Raw genomic sequence first — 19,463 nt, forward strand, 5'->3', positions numbered from 1 at the left:
TTATTTTGGAAGAGAGCTGAACTTCAAGGCTTTAAGCAGGACAAAGTCAGATTAGAAATGGGAAAATAATGTGGAAAACTAACCACTTCGTGTATGATGAGGAAGGCTGTTTTTTCCTCCCCCTCTGAAAAGGTTCTTCTTAAATTAAGAACTGCTGCTACGCTAAGTAAAGGTCAGGATTGAAATCACCTCCCTCCTAAAGAAAAAATCTGAGTGTTTCAGAAGAAGCTGAGTGCCAAGGCTCAGTTGGCTGAAAGAATTAGCCCTCAGGTCAAGACAATGGTCTAGTTCTATAGAACCAAGTTATGTGGGTTTTTAACTGTGAGCTGGAGCAGTGGGAATGTGGACTGCTTGCAACTGGCAGTGGTGAACTTCCAGAAGGTGATTGATGGCCACGTGCTTTCCTATGCTGAGGGAAGCTCTCATGTAGGGGATCTGCTGCTCCAGGGTGAGCTCTGCTCAGGTTTTTAGGAAAGTGACATTTGTCCTCCTGAAGTTCTGCTGCCACTACTGGTCATCCCAAGTCTGTAGCACTATCCTGTCCCATCGGTCCGTGCACGTTGGCCAAGTCCAAAAAAGCAGCAGTCCACTGAATGAAGCATTCCATGTAAAGGTCTAGGAGAAGTGTCTGCTCAATGTCAGCCTCATCCCTAGGTGCCTTACTAGGGCTGCAGACTACTGCCTGGTTGTGAGGTCACTGCACAACTGTACACAGGCCTGTAGTGGCCTGTTTATAGTCATCACCATGAGGATTGCAGAGCTCACCAGTGCTTCATGCTGCCTGACAGAGCTTTAAAAAAAAGGCATTGCTTGCAATGCCCAATGTACGATGACGTGAAGGGAGGGGAATCATGGCAATTACAGTTTGAACGAAGCCTCAGAATTCTAGTGCCTTTCAGTAGGTATCCCCATGACGATCAGTGTCCAGAAACCCCAAGGGATATGACCCCAAAGAATAAACAATTGAATCAACTGGTTGTATATAATGTTATTGTGTAAAAATATGTTGAGTAAGGTCTTTTATGGAAGCTTGTAATGTTCTGAGCTCGATGGTCATCACAAGATACGTATAGAGATGGTGGTTATGAATTTATGTATATAGAGAACTGGGTGTTTAAAGCTTTACCTCCATCTGACAGCAGGGCAGTGGTGGGCCAGGCAAGAAGGGGATGCCTCCCCAACCTAATGAGACTAGCCCCAAACACTTAGCATTGTACAACCCAGAAAAAGACAAATGATGGGCCAGTAAAGTTAATGGGAAAACACAGACACCCAAGCTAGAATTTCCCCACCCACGTAACCATGGTCACCATGGCAGGAGGAAAAAAAAGGAAAGTAGCCTTTTTGAAAAGGAGGCTTGAAACCGAGCTCTTGATCCAGAACTGGAGGAACAGTCTTGAAGGTGGGGAGGAGGGAGTGGCTGCCTGTCAATGCTGGATCCCCTCTATGGAGCGGGGCACACTGGGAAACTGTTCAAAGGCACTAGGTAACTTGTGTTAGAAAAGGAAATGTATATAATATAGAAGTGCAAAGCTTGAAGTTGTGTCGCTATGTTTATTTTCTCTGTAACTGGTGTTTGCTTTTCCTTATTATTTCATTTCTGAATCGGTGATTTTTCTATTAAATAAACTTGTTTATTTTTACCCCAAGGCAGTCTCTGGTGTGCAAACTGTGTGGAGTGTGTGCACCAAAATAAGCTGGTGTTGGGGGCAGGTTTCATACCTTTGGCGTGATGAACCAGAGGGGGAAAGTCTGAGTGTCTGGCAGACAAGAACTCGGGGTAGACAGATTTGGGAACTCTTAGGACTAGAAGGGCCGGCAGGGTCACCCAGCAAGTAACAATTAGGCTGGTACAAGCCAGGTTGAGACCTTTATGCCTGGGGGCTGGCTACTGGTGTCATAGCAGCACAGCATTACAGCACCCAAAGTTCCAAGACAGGCGCTGACAGAGCACCTTACTCTTGGGAGATCCTCAAAATGTCACAATCCCACAATGGAAAGACTCCCAGAAAGCACTGAGCACAGGAGCAGAGCAATGCACTATGGGATGCCTGACCAGCATGCAGAATGCTTGTTTCAAAATACTGCTCTGCTGTGTGGCAGCAACGATATAAGGCAAAACCTACCTTAATCACAAGGTAATGTTGTCATGCGTCTGAACCGCTCATGCAACACTTGTTGCAGATCACTTAACACAGATACGCAAAACTGGCAGCAAGTTGCAAATACAGACGTACCCTTACTTACAGTGACATGAATCGGGAGTAGCTCTACTGAAGTCAGTGGAGTTCCACCATGGTAGCACTGGTGCATGAGGAGAATCAGGCCCTCGGATTTTAGCAGGGCTGTAGCACAGTTCAGTACCCAACCACTCTCCAGTAAAGAACTGTTTTAACTATTACAGGAGTCTAACTTGTAATCAGATCTCCCAGCAGGTGATTTTGCAGATTAACAGTTTATACTTCTGTAGTGATTCAGGCAATACTAGTCAATTGAAAAATAATACACTATGCTGGCTGCTTTTTCTCAATTTATTTCTTGCCTCATCTGGCAAGTGTTTATAGATTCCTGTGCTAACATTTTCAGTGCTTAAATGACCCAAAAATTGGATTTGTTTGGCGGAAGGATTATCTTGTGGTTAAAAGCACAGACTGTCAGGTCTCCTGTGTGAAACTGGGCAGGTGATAGCCTCACATTCCACATCTGCGAAATAGGGCTGATTCCCGCCTCCTTCACGCAGGTGTTATAAGACAAAACATTCATCGGTACTTATAGAGCACCGTGAGATTTCTGGATGGAAGGCTCTGTAGAGGAGTAAAGCAGCAGTAGTAAAACCACTGTATCTTTATCTAAAGACCTTCCACCATCACCTTGCAAAACAATTCAAAATGACGAAGTTCAGTACTTTTCCTAGGGCCAATCCAACAGCTTAGTGGTAGAGATCTACATTTGACCATCTATCACCACTCCAGTTAGCAGTATCTGGGAGCACAGTGGGGCAACATAAATCTGTTCTGAAATGGGGAAAGGCCTTTACTGCTTAGCAGAAATAGCACTGTGTACAAAGGACTAGTGCTCTAGTACTGGTGGATTATGATGGGAATCCCATCCAAAAAATCAGGCCTTGTTGGTGAGGGATGTGGAGAGCCCTGCTCCCACAAACAAATCACATACCCCTTTGTAAAACAATTGGAAGTTTTGCAGCAATTCACAACATCAAAGGCAGACATACATCCTCAGTAAGTGAGGCAGCAATGTATGAGGATTAATACTACATTACACACCAATGTGCATTTCAAGTGCTTTTAGGATAATACTGTAGTAGAAACAACTTACTTTTGCGCATTGGGGGGGGGGGGAATTAAAGTCCAGACATTAAAGAATAACTTATATAGTAAGAAAAAGGTCATCAATTTAATCAATCATTTACTTTAAGCAGGCAAGCAATTTGTAAACATTCAAAAGCGGCAGCATCCAAGTTACAAACAATTTAGAAGAAAAAGATTTGAGATTAAGGGTTTTTTTCTTTCAAAAAAATTGGAAAGGATCATTTAAAATGCTACAAACACTGAACACTCAGTTACATCCCCTATCATCCTGCTAATAGTTCTTTCTTATAAAGATTCCAGTATTTCTAAAATTCATGATCTTGTAATAACTTGTACACTAGCATTTGCTGCTTGGAAGTCAGTTGCTTGGGAGTTACACCTGTATTTAAATCCCATTAGCAAAGGTAATGCTTGTGTCTTGATTCAATACTTCTTTAACTTCTGAAGGCAAAGTGTCAAAGAGGTGATCTTCCACAACAAGCCCGCTTTTCCTGAGAAGCCGACATTGTCCTAGCATAGCTGGTAGCCGATCTAAGCAGTTTCCCTTCAGTTCCAGGTGAGTTAGCTGCACGAGCTGACCAATTTTATCTGGGATCGAGGTAATACAGTTTTGCCCCAGACTCAAAGTCCTTAATTTCACACATTTAAACAACTGTTTTGGCAAAATATCCACTTTGTTTCCTGTGATATGCAAATGCTGCAGATTTTGAAGCAATCCGATTTCCAGTGGAATTACTGCAATTGAGTTATAGCTTACATCTAAGCATCTGAGTTTCTGTAAACTGAACACTGCGCCTGGCAAGGATTCGAGTTTGTTATTGGAGAGATAAAGTGACTCCAAGTTCTTTACATGGGTAATGGAGGAAGGAATGTTGACTATTTTATTGTGCCACAACTTTAAGCAAGTAAGTCTTTTTAAGTGCTGGAAGCTGATGACTTCTTCAATTGTGCGTATGCTATTTGATTTTAAATCCAGATCCTGTAAATTAGACAGACTGAAAATGGCATGTGGAATTCTCTCCAGTTCACAGTTCTGTAGTTCTAACTCAGCTACATTCATCATTTTCTTAAGGCTATTCAGTACCACAAGCTTGGTGCCATCATTGTGAATTATTAGTTTTGTTAGATGCGGTGCCACATCTGTGATATTGGTGGGGACTTTGGTCAAATTACTCTTCACATGGAGAATTTTAAGGTGTCTTAACTCTCTGAGAGATTCAAGCCCTATCATCTTATTGTTTTCAGAATTCAAGTTGCCTATCAAGTATAACTCACGGAGATTTTTGAGCAAATACACCCAAGCAGGAATTTCTGCAACATCTGTGAATTTCACGTGAAGGCATCTCAAGTTGTCACGAAGGAAGCTGAAAGCAGTCTGCTCAACCTTTGCAGGGCAGTGATAGAGATGAAGCTCTTGAAGGTTAGTCATCTGGGAGATTTTAGCTGGGATTTTTGCTTCAGGAATCAGCTCAAGTTTCAGCACATCCAGGTCTGTCAGATCAAACACTGCATCAGGGACCCCTGATAGCATGAAGAGATGCAGCTCTTGCTTGTCCTGTGCATTGCGGGAGACATGCTGCCGAAGTTTTTCAAATGTCCACTCGTGGTTTAAACTAATTTCACGTAGCTTGTTTTCACTTACCTCTGACAAGAAGACACCAAATCTCTTGGAGTACAACTGGTCGTATTGATCTACCATGTGCAAAAGAAATGCAAAATCGTTTTTAACATCAGGAATATCACTGAAGCTGCTCTCTTCTCTGACCTTCTCAAAGGAATATTCTTTTAAGGGTATTCTAAACAACCAGAAGAGTGTGTACAGACAGACAAAACCATACACACAAATGAGAGAAATGTAGCTGATAAGCAGCTTTTTCAACATATAAGCCATATTGTGTGTGCACTCAAATTCCTTATAGCCAGTCAAATGCTCCACTTTTGGCTTGCAGTTGTGCTCAAAACTAATCTCATTTACAAAGTTAGCTGTATAGCAAAGAATAAATATGAACTTGACTGTCTTGATGACTGTCTGGACAACATAGAGTTTATAAATCAAGTCACTGTCCTCCACATGGGCCCGGAATTTTCGAACTTTTTCAAACAGGGCTTTGGCTTGTTCTCCGTCTTTTTTATCTAAAATAGTCATGCTGGGAACCTCAATAACTGGCTTTTCAGCTGAAAACTTGAAGCCAGTCTTGGTTATCATGGGAGTACTAGCACTTGGGCTTCCTTCATCACTGCTAGTGGAAACGTGCTTTGGCAGGGACTGGGCACCCGTTAGTCTCTGTTTGTTCTCCTCAGAGTCCTCACATGCTGTTTCAGATAATGCTTTTGTAGTCCACGGGGATTCAAAACACTTTCCTAATATAGACACAAAATGTTCAATTTTTGAGCATGTTTTGGGATATTTAAACCAAAAATTGCTACTGACCATTAAAATAATAGTATGTATGAGAGCAAGATAGGGAAAATACTTTGAATACCAAGGAAGAGCCAAATGATAGCACATCTGGTTAATAAATACATATTGCTGATAATCCAAATTGGTTTTTCGGCCTGAAGAATCCTGTTTCTCATTCTTCGGCTCCTGATTTGATACAGTAGATTGCAACTGAGAATAGGTAGTTCTGCTCAGTGGTATGTCTGGTGTTATGGTAGGCGCACTTTCAAAGGAAACTGTTCTCATTGCCATTTCTTTATCCTGATCAGTGGTTGCTTCAAATCCTGGTGTAACATCAGCATTCCCTGATATGCTGGGTTGTGCTTTTGAATTTACAGCAGACTGCAATACTGGCAAGCAGACCACCTGATCTTTGGTCAGCTGCATGGTTCCAGCAAAGATGGCAACCATTAGCATAACAACAGCAAGATAATCCATAAATACATCCCACCATGGTTTCAGGATGCGATAAGTTGGCTGAATGTCATTAAGTGATGCAACTTCTGCCAGGGTAAACATTCCTGAAACAAAACAAAACATAAGTTACTATAATTTGTTGCTGACAGACTGGCTATAATTTTATTTTCTATTGAACAATGTAACATCACAAGACATATAGAATCTGAAAAAGTTTTCCACTGCTCTTTGTATTTTGTTGAATTGTATGCTATTGTCCACCACCCCATAAAATGGAAGCAAGCCAGACAGGATCCTTTCAAGGGTGTATGGTGTCTCTAGAATAACAAAAACAACAAAATCTCTCTCTTTACTGTCAAATTATATTTAGAGAGAGCCATCACTTAACATTACAAGAGCTAAAGGTTTGCACTGTATGATATAAATATCTGGACTGTTAAGAGCTGTAGTTGATATATTTTAAAAACATGAATAGCAAATAGAATATACCTTGCGAAAATCAGTTTCTGTAAAAGTGATTGCACTGTGCACTTTGAATATGTGAAGCACTATATTAGTGTTAATTAAAAGTATATTTTAAAACAGAAAAAATAGAAAACATTTTGCAAAACATTCTGCACTCTCTTATAACAATATGACAAATCCTCTCATTTCCGATTCATTCAAATAAGCTAAAAAAAACAAAACAACAAAAAAACCCCAATACATTTCACTCCTTTGTTATCAGATCCTTTTCTTTAGGTACCACCAACTCACATCTTAGCAATGTTAATGTTTCAGCTATTATACAAAAATTCTATACTAAAAGAGCTGCTTTCAATATTTTGAATATCTTACTATAAAATAAATAAAACTATTTAAAATAGTCTGGAAAATGGATAGAATCTCTCATTTCTCAGTTAATGAAGATAAAAAAAAAAAAAAAGAATTATCTGGAAATCAGTTTATATAGCAAACTAGTTTTCCAATTAAATTTTATCCATTGCTACCTTGAACTGTAAATCTGATTTGGATTCCCACCCAATCCTTGTTGCAGCATAGTTTACTGCCATCAAATAGATGTTTCCTTTTATTATTATGCAGTCTGGAGGGTTGAACCCATCTGTTCAAAGAATAAACTTCCCTTGCAACCAGGATGTGGTAAAAACACCAGTTTAACTGCTATATTCATGACTAAAATTTGTAATTTCAACTGTAATTATGTAGTGCATGTGTCACGTGCATCACCTATACCCACACAAGCGGCAGGGAGGAGGAGGGGAAGGGAAATCTGTATCACACACAGTCAGTTTAACATAGTAGGAGTAGCTAATGGTGAGAATGGCCAATCAGGATACTAGGAGAATCCAAAGCAGACAGGCCTAGGATGGACCAGCTGGGTTAATTATTTTAACTGTGTGGCAGTTCAGATCTATGTAGAAGTACACCTCAGTTTGCTGTTCGTTACTTAGAGGGTACAGTCACAAGTGTACATGCACAGAATGTGATCACTTGGTTATTTCTAATCCATATTTCTTCATACTTGTCAAGTAAGCTTGGACAGAGTCTATAGCAGGACTGTATTTTAAGACACTGAATATTTACAGGCCAAATAGTGCAATTAATAGTTGCCTCTTGCTCACATCTGTGTGCAGAACCCAAAAACTGGCCACATTCCATTTGGCCAACTTCTTATATAAATAGAGTTCACCTTTAGGCAGAGAATGAGCAGGAGACATTTCAGCCAAAGCCAAATTTTAGTCAGAAAGTTATAGGCACCTGAAAATAGGGGCCCAGAATGGAAGAGTCAGTGCCATCATGCTGCTACAACTACCTGCACTGTAGCTACAACACAAAAGCCATGGCCCACATCATCACCTCCTGTGGGGAAACTCATGGGAAACAGCTTTGAGGGAGGCAGTCTTCCATGAGGATCTGTAGGAGGGGATGAGGACAGCATGTTCTTTTCTCCCTCCCTTCCTCTGTCAAAACAAGGTGTGGGGGCCACCCACAAAGCTGGTGGATCTGGTCATTTGCTTAGAGACCCAGTACCTCCAGACTGATGCTGGCCTTCACTGACGCCATCCACTCAATGTGGCTCCACCGGAGCCATTTTACCAGGGATTCCTGCGCCCATGATTACTCTGGGGGAATCCCAAAACGAACAGCCTCCACAGTAAAGAGAATTCATCCCCAGGCTGGAAAGGCCCACTACTGCTTCAGCTGAAGTCAATGACAAAACTCCTATTGACTTCAATGGCACCAGAACCAGACACCGTATGTTAGTCATTTGTAATTTATGTAGATAGATAAACATATAATGATCCTTCCCACCCCTCAGGGCTGGGGTCATAGGTGGCAAAATGGCTATCCCACCCAGTGTAGGAAAGGAAAATAATAATAATAAAATGTTTTTTCCTGTACAGATCTTTCAAAGGGGCTTTGAAATAAGGCTTCTGATGGTCTCAGATACTTTCTGCAAGGTCTGGTCTACACTAGAATTTTAATAAAATTTCTCCACCAATGAACGGTAACAGTGGTGAGACAGCTAGCAAAGACAGCCCACCAACAGCTACTGGTACTTTGCCCATTGTCAGCTAGACCTACGCTGAGCATGGTCAGCCGATGCAGCAGCCAGAGAACTAGCTGCCAGTCTATTGTACCATTCCCACCATTGTACTACTGCTACTGATGGTAGTACAATAGCAGCATTTTTCTCAAAAACTTCCTTATGTAGACACAGGCTAACTATGCAGAAAATGGTTTCATTCAGTCTACGCTAGCAGAAGCCATTTTCAGTTCAGGGGAACCTATTCCTAAAACCACTGCCACCCAGGGCTTAATTTCACAGTGTAGAAAGGATGCCATGAGAACATTTATATAACCTGAAAACTGGCCACCATCAGCAAGTTAAGAGTCATCCAGTGGGCTGGGGGAGAAATGCGCAAAATAGAGACAGAGCTCAAGAGTTCAAGTGGTTTTGATTTTTTTTTTTTAAATAATCTATTGCAGACTTTGTCCTATGCACAAAATTATTTCAAAAGTTCCAGTAAACTTGATAGTTGCTGTAATCCTCTTACTGTAGGCTGCAGCCAGTTTGATGTAACAAGAGCTTTACACAAGAACAGCATTCAGCTCTCTGAACAGGTCTTTTCTTTCAAGTTACTGAAGCCCACAGAAGAACTGCTGTTTCAACAGAGATTAGCAGTTATAAAACATGGAAAATGATGATGTATTACAATCTAAAATTCAGCATGGCATAAAAAGAGAGGTAGACAGTTTCTAGCTAGTATCGTTGGGTTTATGAACTGAAAACCAGCTCTCCTTTCCCCACCTGTAAAATATTTAGGCACTCTGAGTTAAAAACAAAAACAAAAAACCTCAAAAGCCCACACAGTTCATAAGTCACATTCTGAGAAGCTGCAAGTGAGTTCGATATACTCCACAACAAGTCTTCAATCTCCTCAATTTCACTGAACTAATAACCATAAAAGTTGAATTCATACTTCAATGCTAATTTTTCACATTCCATCTACTGCAGATTTGGAGGACTTGAGACTTAAATTGAACTCAGGACAACAAGTTTGCCACTGTTTTTATGATTATTTTACTAAAAAGGCCAGCTCTACGTACTTACAAACTATAGAACAAAAAACATGTTCAAACTGTGCAATACCCTTTCATAAGCTGGAAAACAATTTCTTTCACAACCATTTTTCATCTTCATTTTGGGGATAGGGATCAGGTTTGATGGGAAGGCAGAAACTGAATTACTCCTGTAAGTCTAATGTAGGAATATCAGACTCATTCGGCATTGGGGGACAAACTATAGTTTAAATTTGGATCTGTGGCCTGGAATTAGAAAACCAGGGCCATAAACAACACTTTGACTATAGCAGGCTTCCTGTTGAAGTCAATGGGAGTTCTGTGCAAAGATCCAGGGCAGCCTATTCTGTAGGTTGACTTCTTAGAACACTGGAGAACACATACCATTTCATTGGAAAGCCAAGAACCAGATTTCCTGTGGTAAAAAACCCATCTACTTCTAGCCCTTGTGGTTCATCAGGCACTAAATGGTAAATAGGCCTCCAGTCTCCCAGTCGAAGCACTGCTTTTTTGACACCATAGTCCAGGACTGAAACTAGAAAGTCCTGGTTCCCGAAGATGTTTTTCAGTGATTTCCATTCCCTAGCACAGAGTTTAGAGAGCAGACACTTACTTTAAGACAGTGTGGTTAAGTTCAGTTTTGATGTAAAACTAGTCATTTCAATTATCGCTATTACAACACGACAGCTTAACGCTACATAAATAACTGGAATACACAAGAAAGCTATCTACAGGAAATCCTTGTATTTTGATGAATAACCTCCTCTCCTTACCTAAACCTTCCAACAAAATAATCATTGATTTAGCCAATCTAAGTAGTCAAGATGATAGAATTTTATCTTAGTCTCTCTTTGGATCATTATTTATCAGCAATGCCAAGTCCCAATTCAGAAAGCAATTTTCTGTGAGAATTCTCTCTTCTTCAGATAAATTATGGTTAGCTAGGTTAGGAACCTCAGTTTTGCTCTCATCTCCTCCTAAAATCTTAGAAAGAACCTTCAAAGTCCTGGCAGCATGAGTGCACCAACTCCCCTTTCATTGTGAAGGTGACTTGGGAGGTCTAGAATTAAAAGTATTTTAATTTATTCTATTATATAGGTAGATATCAGGGCAGTTTAATGATTCCTAAAGGCTCCAACCTAATCTGAGTATAATGTACCTGTACTTTTATTGAAAAAGAAAATATTCTCTATAAAGTCTCACTTTCTCTTAGATGTGATTGTAAAAAACCAAAGAAATTACTTGCAGTTAAAACAATCAGAGCAGAATGAGAACCGTTGGCAATTACGTATGCACAGACAGAAAGATAATAATACTACTGATCTAAATTACAGGCTTCAGATAAATCAACAACTGTAACCATTATTACATAAATTGTGTTGCCTGCCCAATTAAATTCCCTTTAATTAGTTTTTGAAAAGTAAGTATTAGCACAGCCCTTGAGAGATGTGATTAACAGCTCAGGAGTTTCATTGGCAGACCTCAGAAAGCAACTACTCAAACAAACAGTGAGTGGACATGTTGGGATATTTCTTACTGGGTCAGAAATTAAACTATTCTATTTGTAAATAAGATCAGTGTAAAATCTAAAGGAATCATTGGAATAGGAATCAGCATCTTGGTTTGCATTCTTTATGTTTATTTACATCCCATTGCTTCCTGTACTCACTGATCAAAATTCATCTGCCTGCTCCTGTAAAAACAGGAGTATCTTTGAGTTACAGGCCCTATTTGATAAATCATTTCATGTTTTCATTAATTTCACAGAGAGCGGGGGGCGAGGGGGGCACCTGTCTTTGTACCCCTCTGAAAATGGAAAGATGATTTCATCAACATCATTCACTGGTGTTGATCAAATATTCCTGCCAAAACTTTTCCAACAAAAAAATGCCTGTTTGAACTAGATGAATTCCTCCCCCCCCACACAGGAAGTTCACTCAGCTCACTCACACACTCTCTCTCACACATTATTCCCCCCTCCCCCTCCTCTTTTTTTTGGACCAGCCCTAGCTATTAATCATCACCTTCAGAAAGGTAAAATAGTCCCAATATATTTATTCTTAGCTCATATAGAAGTCTTTCCATGCCTCTCTGATCATTGACACTGCTGTTCTCTAGGGCTTTTCTGTTTGTGCTATACTCTATAGAAGATGGGGTGACTAGAAGTGAACTTAATATAGTGGATGATGAGATTGATACTTGCAGTGTCTTGCTGGTGTATGAGGGATTACAGTTGTTCCACACTTCCTCAGAGAGATCTCAGAGAATGGTATTGAGAACACCTTCTCTTCTTCCCAAGGAACCTAATGCAAGGGGCCAGAGGATTTGATCTTTTCGTCCCTCCTGGATAATGTGTATACAGAGAACCTGGGAGAGATTATCAGGCATTATGGGACCCAGTGGCACCATCATACAGATGACATTGACCTCTATGCCTCATTTTCACCAAACCTGGATTATAGGGTTACTGAACCTAGTGGAAGTTCAAATCTGGATGGGAGCAAACTTCCTGAAGTTTAACCTAGACAAGGCATAATCAATGCCAGAAGACAGATTCATTTCAGAGGAGACTGTGCCTCAAACTTTACTTGGGTGTGTAGCATCACCCTTTCCTAGCATGGTTTAAAGTCTCCTGTCCCATTGGATCACTCGCTGCTTCTAGTTACTCACAGAAATGATGGCAACCTACCAATATCGTCTCCCATTTCAAGAGAAATAGGATGGAATAATAGTTATAAGCACATGACAATTGTGTTTTGCTACCTCTTCCATTCCAGGTACAATTCAAAGTGCTGGCGACGATTATCTTTGTAAGTGACGTACAAATCAAAACTGAGAATTCAGCAAAGTGCAGATTTCTATGCTGAGTGCTCCTACTCATCAGGTCTTGGGGAGAATTCAGCACAGAAATATATATATAGATTTTCAATAACTATTTTAAATGTTTCTCAGTTCTGCTTTTTGATACTTCTTGTGTGACTGAAGGTATCACAGAATACATCATCATCTCACACCAAAGCCGTGAGTAAGAGAGCTGCAATGAGATTTCTGCTACTTGTGATGTCACTCACACTTCCTGCCTTTGAAGTCATCATCCTTAAGAATCATTAGAACTTACATTTCACAATTTGATTGTTTTTTTAATTTAGTCAGTCTTTTAACTTAGCATATGTTATTTTCATTTATTAGATATTTTAGGCTAGGCAATCTTAGGAAGGATGGAATTTTCTTATTCATTTGATTTCAGTATATTTTAAAGTAATTTTTTCTACAGTACTAAAATTACTGTACAGCAGGTAGGCACTTCTGTGAGACCTGCTATACTATAAAGCATGAGATATTAATTTAGAAAAACAATTGGGGCCAAATGGACAAGGAAAATATTTCAGGAAAGTTGAAGGAGGAATTCCAAACAAAGAGCAATTAAAAAATTAGGAATAACAGTTTAACTCTAGCGTTAAAAAAAGTAAGAAGTTACACCATTGCCCTATACCATAATTTGTAGCTTGTACCTGAAGATTAAAAAAGAGAAAAAGAATCATGCTAATTAATCAGTACATTAAGTGAATCAAAAGATAACAGCTAAAGGGCTGGATCTTCTCCCAGCATATCACTGGGTCTGAAAAGTATCCTCTGTCTAGATTAGATTGTTCATACATGCCTCAAAGCCATTATCTTCCTCTTTCCAGACAGCACCAAGCATGATGCCAGGGTGCAATAAATGTCTATCATCAACTAACCCACCCTCTTCTATTATTCCTTATATATGCTGGGTATGTAAACTTTGTGCTTCATTAGCTTCGTGTCATAAATGGGATTCCTGTTTTATAAACAATGTCAGACTACTGCTCAATATTTTTGTTAAAAAATTCTATAAAACCCCTCTCTTCTACTCCTCAAAAGTTTTCTGTCCTTCAAAGCTAGACTTTTTCTGGTTATGAAACACCTTGTAACTTAACTTTCAATCCTGCTATTTTACTGTTTACCTTCTATATTCCCTGCATACCACCAGGGTGGATTTGATTTAAATCTAATTGATTTAAATAATAATTTAATCACTAGTCAGGAAGACTCGATTTAAACATGGTTTTCTACATAAAAGTGCATTCTTGTTGGTTGTTACAACCTTAATACATATTCTTCACAACTCAGAGATAGATGTAGGTTTCATTTTTAGAAGGTACACATGATACATTTTCAAACAGTGATTTATTTTGAAAACTTTTCAGATTAGTTTTACAGCTATATCAGAAAATGAATTATTGTTTGGTTATTTCATTTACCAAAGGTAATTAAAGCAGATATTTATGAAGTCATAGGGAGGTGAACTATCTCCAACTCAACAGGTTAATCATTATTCGGAGGATTTTCTTGCTATGCTGTATTAGGAGGAGAACATCACCAGACAGACATTTAAATTGTTTTAGTTAACTAAAACAACAACGTTAAGTATTCTGGATTTTTTCTTCAACAGCAAACATATAATATTTTAACAAAATAAGCATATGTCCCTCGCTTCTCACATTTATCTCCAGACTTCTTCTCCTTGTCCAGATCTATTCCACCCCCAACAATCTTCTATTCATTGAACTTTTTTAAACTCTGCACTTTTAGAGAGAGGTAAAGGATTGATTTTGTGTACACAAATTTGCAGAGAAACAATAGAGTTGTCTGTTATTTCTCACCTCTATTATTTATTTATTTAAAACATTTGGAGACACAAATCCACAGTTTTGCAGTTTTCAAACTAAGCATCTCTGATGGTATCTTCTAGACCAATGCTTCTCAAAGCCGGTCTGCCGCTTGTTCAGGGAAAGCCCCTGGCAATCCGGGCCGGTTTGTTTACCTGCCGTGTCCGCAGATTTGGCCGATCGCGGCTCCCACTGGCCGCAGTTCGCCGCTCCAGGCCAATGGGGGCTGCAGGAAGCGGTGCAGACCGAGGGATGTGCTGGCTGCCCTTCTCGCAGCCCCCATTGGCCTGGAACAGCAAACCGCGGCCAGTGGAAGCCGCGATCGGCCGAACCTGCGGACGCGGCAGGTAAACAAACCAGCCCGGCCCACCAGGGGCTTTCCCCGAACAAGCGGCGGACCAGCTTCGAGAAGCACTGTTCTAGACTGAGCGCTGAGTCCCAGTGGATAGATAGAAAGATTAACCTAAATAATCTATACAGAAGCCTGTGGAACCCCATAAGATTGGGTCCCTAATCCATGAACTGTTGGAACTCATTTATAAAACATTAAACATTACATGAATATATTGTCTCATACTATAAAATTAGAATTTATAATCCCTATTCCATGATGAGATATCTTTGAGCTATAATGATCTTAATTAAAACTACCTTTAGATGCTTTTTAAGGAAAAAACCATTTTATAAAAAAAATCCAATTTTTTAAAAAAAATCATTGATTTTTATCTACCCTGCATACCACCCATTTAATTAATAATTGCTTGAAAGTACTGATATATAAATCAACCATACACAGATGTGGGGTCTAATCAGTGCTGCTTATGCTTAGAGCAGCAAAATTATTTCTCACACCAGAGGGGAATGTTTCAGGCCCCCTTCCCCTTTCAAAGAAAGTTTCCTAACATTTCTGTTCATCCTAGTCCAAAACAGGCTTCAATGGGAGCTGCAGGTGCTCAGCACCTCCCAGGTTTTGGTCCATTAGGGTTAAACTATTTGACAGTGTTCTTTTGATTTATGAACAACAATTCAGAGAGAGCCTATGAGCCTGATTCTCAGGCCTGGTCTACACTACGAGTTTAGGTCGACTTTAGTCGCGTTAAATCGAATTTAGCCTGGACACGTTCACACGACGAAGCCCTTTCTTTCGACTTAAAGGGCCCTTTAAACCGGTTTCTTTAATCCACCTCCGACGAGGGGATTAGCGATAAAATCGGCCTTATGGGGTCGGAATTGGGTTAGTGTGGATGGAAATCGACGTTATTGGCCTCCGGGAGCTATCCCACAGTGCTTCATTGTGACCGCTCTGGACAGCATTCTCAACTCAGATGCACTGGCCAGATAGACAGGAAAAGCCCCGCGAATGTTTGAATTTCATTTCCTGTTTGCTGAGCGTGGAGAGCACAAGTGACCACACAGAGCTCATCAGCACAGGTAACCGTGATGGAGTCCCAGGATCGCAAAAGAGCTCCAGCATGGACAGAACGGGAGGTTCGGGATCTGCTCGCCATATGGGGAGATGAATCAGTGCTGGCCGAACTCCGAAGCAGTAAACGAAATGGCAAAATATTAGAAAAGGTCTCCAAGGCCATGAAGGACAGAGGCCATAACAGGGACACACAGCAGTGCCGCGTGAAAATTAAGGAGCTAAGGCAAGCCTACCACAAAGCCAGAGAGGCAAACGGAAGGTCCGGGGCTGAGCCGCAAACATGCCGCTTCTACGCGGAGCTGCATGCCATTCTAGGGGGTGCAGCCACCACTACCCCAACCGTGTGCTATGAGTCCCTCAATGGAGAAACACACAGGGAAGCGGGTTCGGGGGACGAGGAAGATGAGGATGGAGATAATGTAGATAGCTCACAGCAGCAAGGAAGCGGAGAAACCGGTTTATCAAACAGCCAGGATATGTTTATCACCCTGGACCTGGAACCAGTAACCCTCGAACTCACCCAAGACCCTGCGGGCACACAGTGGACCTCCGGTGAGTGTACCTTTGTAAATATTACACATGTTTTAAAAACAAACGTGTTTAATGATTAATGATTAATTTGCCCTGGCAATCGCGGCCAGTACAGCTACTGGAGAAGTCTGTTAACGTGTATGGGGATGGAGCGGAAATCCTCCAGGGACATCTCCAGAAAACTCTCCTGGATGTACTCCCAAAGCCTTTGCAAAAGGTTTCTGGGGAGGGCTGCCTTATCCCGTCCGCCATGGTAGGACACTTTACCACGCCAGGCCAGTAGCACGTAGTCTGGAATCATTGCGTAACAAAGCATGGCAGCGTATGGTCCTGGTGTTTGCTGGCATGCAGACAACATCCATTCCTTATCGCTCTTTGTTATCCTCAGGAGAGTGATATCATTCACGGTCACCTGGTTGAAATGGGGCAATTTTATTAAGGGGACATTCAGAGGTGCCCCTTCCTGCTCTGCTGAACAGAAATATTCCCCACTGTTAGCCACGCGGTGGGGGGGAGGGGTGAAGTGATCATCCCAGAGAATTGGGTGTGGGGGGGAGGGGAATTAGTTGGGTTTGTGCTGCATGTTAACCCTGAAACCGCAGCCCCTCCTTTTACATTGCAAACCCATTTTAAATGGCCAACCAAACGGGTGCTTGGTATGAGAAATGAGGGCAGTACTGTTTGAAACCATCCCCACATGTTAAGAAGGTTAAAAAAGCCCAAAGACTGTATGTCTTACCATGGCTGCCTGCAAGCTGAAATCTGTGTCCTGGCACTGCGTGAGTGATCTCTCACACCAAACCAGGAGACTCTCAATATAAGAGGAAAAATGCGACCTTGTAACGAAAGCACATGTGCTGTTTTATGTGAACAGCAAAATTTAACGTGAAAGAGTGTACCCATTGTTCTCTAAAATGTATCTTTTTTAACCACCTCTCCCCTTCTCCACCACCAGCTGCAAATGTGTCTCCTTCACAGAGGCTACTGAAGATTCGAAACCGAAAGCGAAGGACACGTGATGAAATGTTCACAGAATTACAGACTGCCTCCCACGCTGACAGAGCCCATCAGAATGCGTGGAGACAGTCAATGGCTGATTTTAGAAAAGCCCAATATGACCAAGAGGAGAGGTGGCGGGCTGAATCGCGGGCAGAAGAGCAGAAGTGGCGTGCTGAATCGCGGGCTGAAGATGAGAGGTGGCATCAGCTTGCACACAGAAGGCAAGAATCGATGCTCTGGCTGCTGAAGCATCAAACTGATATGCTGCAGCGTATGGTTGAGCTGCAGGAAAGCCAGCAGGAGCAGAGACCGCCGCTACAGCCCCTGTGTAACCAACAGCCATCCTCCCCAAGTCCCATTGCCTCCTCACCCAGACGCCCAAGAACACGGTGGGGGGGCCTTCGGCCACCCACTCACTCCACCCTAGATGATTTCCATAGCAATAAGTTTTAAAGTTTTAAATTGCAGTGTGTCCTTTTCCTTTCCTCCTCCCCCACCCATCCCGGGCTACCTTTCCAATTATCCCCCTAGTTGTGTGATGAATTAATAAAGAATGCATGAATGTGAAGTAACAATGACTTTATTGCCTCTGCAACTGGTGCTTGAAGGGGCGAGGGTAGGGGAGGGTGGGGTGGTTGGTTTACAGGGAAGTAGAGTTAACCGGGGGGGGGGGGAGGGGCGGAGGGTTCATCAAGGAGAAACAAACAGAAGTTTCACTCCATAGCCTGGCCAGTCACAAAACTGGTTTTCAAAGCTTCTCTGATGCGCACAGCGCCATGCTGTGCTGCTCTAACCGCCCTGGTGTCTGGCTGCGCGTAATCAGCGGCCAGGCGATTTGCCTCTACCTCCCACCCCGCCATAAATGTCTCCCCCTTACTCTCACAGATATTGTGGAGCGCACAGCAAGCAGCAATAACAATGGGGATATTCTTTTCGCTAAGGTCTCAGCGAGTCAGTAAGTTGCGCCAGCGCGCTTTTAAACGCCCAAATGCACATTCCACCACCATTCGGCACTTGCTCAGCCTGTAGTTGAACAGGTCCTGACTCCTGTCCAGGTTGCCTGTGTACGGCTTCATGAGCCATGGCATTAAGGGGTAGGCTGGGTCCCCAAGGATCACGATAGGCATTTCAACATCCCCAACGGTTATTTTCTGGTCCGGGAAGAAAGTCCCTTCCTCCAGCTTTCTAAACAGAGCAGACTGCCTGAAGACACGAGCATCATGTACCCTTCCCGGCCAGCCCACGTTGATGTCGGTGAAACGTCCCTTGTGATCCACCAGGGCTTGCAGCAGCATTGAAAAGTACCCCTTGCGGTTTATGTACTCGGTGGCTTGGTGCTCCGGTGCCAAGATAGGGATATGGGTTCCGTCTATCGCCCCACCACAGTTTGGGAATCCCATTGCAGCAAAGCCATCCACTATGGCCTGCACGTTTCCCAGAGTCACTACCCTTGATATCACCAGGTCTCTCATTGCCCTGGCAACTTGGATCACAGCAGACCCCACAGTAGATTTGCCCACTCCAAATTGATTCCTGACTGACCGGTAGCTGTCTGGCGTTGCAAGCTTCCACAGGGCTATCGCCACTCGCTTCTCCACTGTGAGGGCTGCTCTCATCCTGGTATTCTGGCGCTTTAGGGCAGGGGAAAGCAAGTCACAAAGTTCCATGAAAGTGCCCTTACGCATGCGAAAGTTTCGCAGCCACTGGGAATCGTCCCACACCTGCAGCACGATGCGGTCCCACCAGTCTGTGCTTGTTTCCCGGGCCCAGAATCGGCGTTCCACGGCATCAACCTGCCCCAGGAACACCATGATTTCTACATTGCTGGGGCCTCTGCCTTGTGAGAGGTCTAGGTCCATGTCCATTTCCTCATCACTCTCGTCGCCGTGCTCTAATCGCCACCTCCTCGGCTGGTTCCGGTTTTGCTTTGGCATGTCCTGGCTCTGCATATACTCCAGGACAATGCGCGTGGTGTTCATAGTGCTCATAATTGCCGCGGTGATCTGAGCGGGCTCCATGATCCCAGTGCTAGCTATGGCGCCTGG

General features: G+C 42.2%; 1 protein-coding gene across 3 annotated transcripts in view; it reads right to left on the minus strand.

The window, feature by feature from the left end:
- Positions 1–3,416: 3,416 nt before the first annotated feature.
- The window catches only part of LOC112109892 (volume-regulated anion channel subunit LRRC8D), a 95,946-nt gene continuing 79,899 nt past the window's right edge, over positions 3,417–19,463 (minus strand). For all 3 annotated transcript variants that reach the window (XM_024204619.2, XM_024204620.2, XM_024204621.2), the window contains one exon: positions 3,417–6,290. In XM_024204619.2, coding sequence (XP_024060387.2) covers positions 3,715–6,288 — 2,574 coding nt within the window. In that variant the 5' untranslated portion in view covers positions 6,289–6,290 and the 3' untranslated portion in view covers positions 3,417–3,714. The remainder of the gene's footprint in view (positions 6,291–19,463) is intronic.

Source organism: Terrapene carolina, unplaced genomic scaffold (assembly GCF_002925995.2).
Source record: "Terrapene carolina triunguis isolate 2854851 unplaced genomic scaffold, T_m_triunguis-2.0 Scaffold211, whole genome shotgun sequence".
NCBI lineage: Eukaryota > Metazoa > Chordata > Testudines > Emydidae > Terrapene > Terrapene triunguis.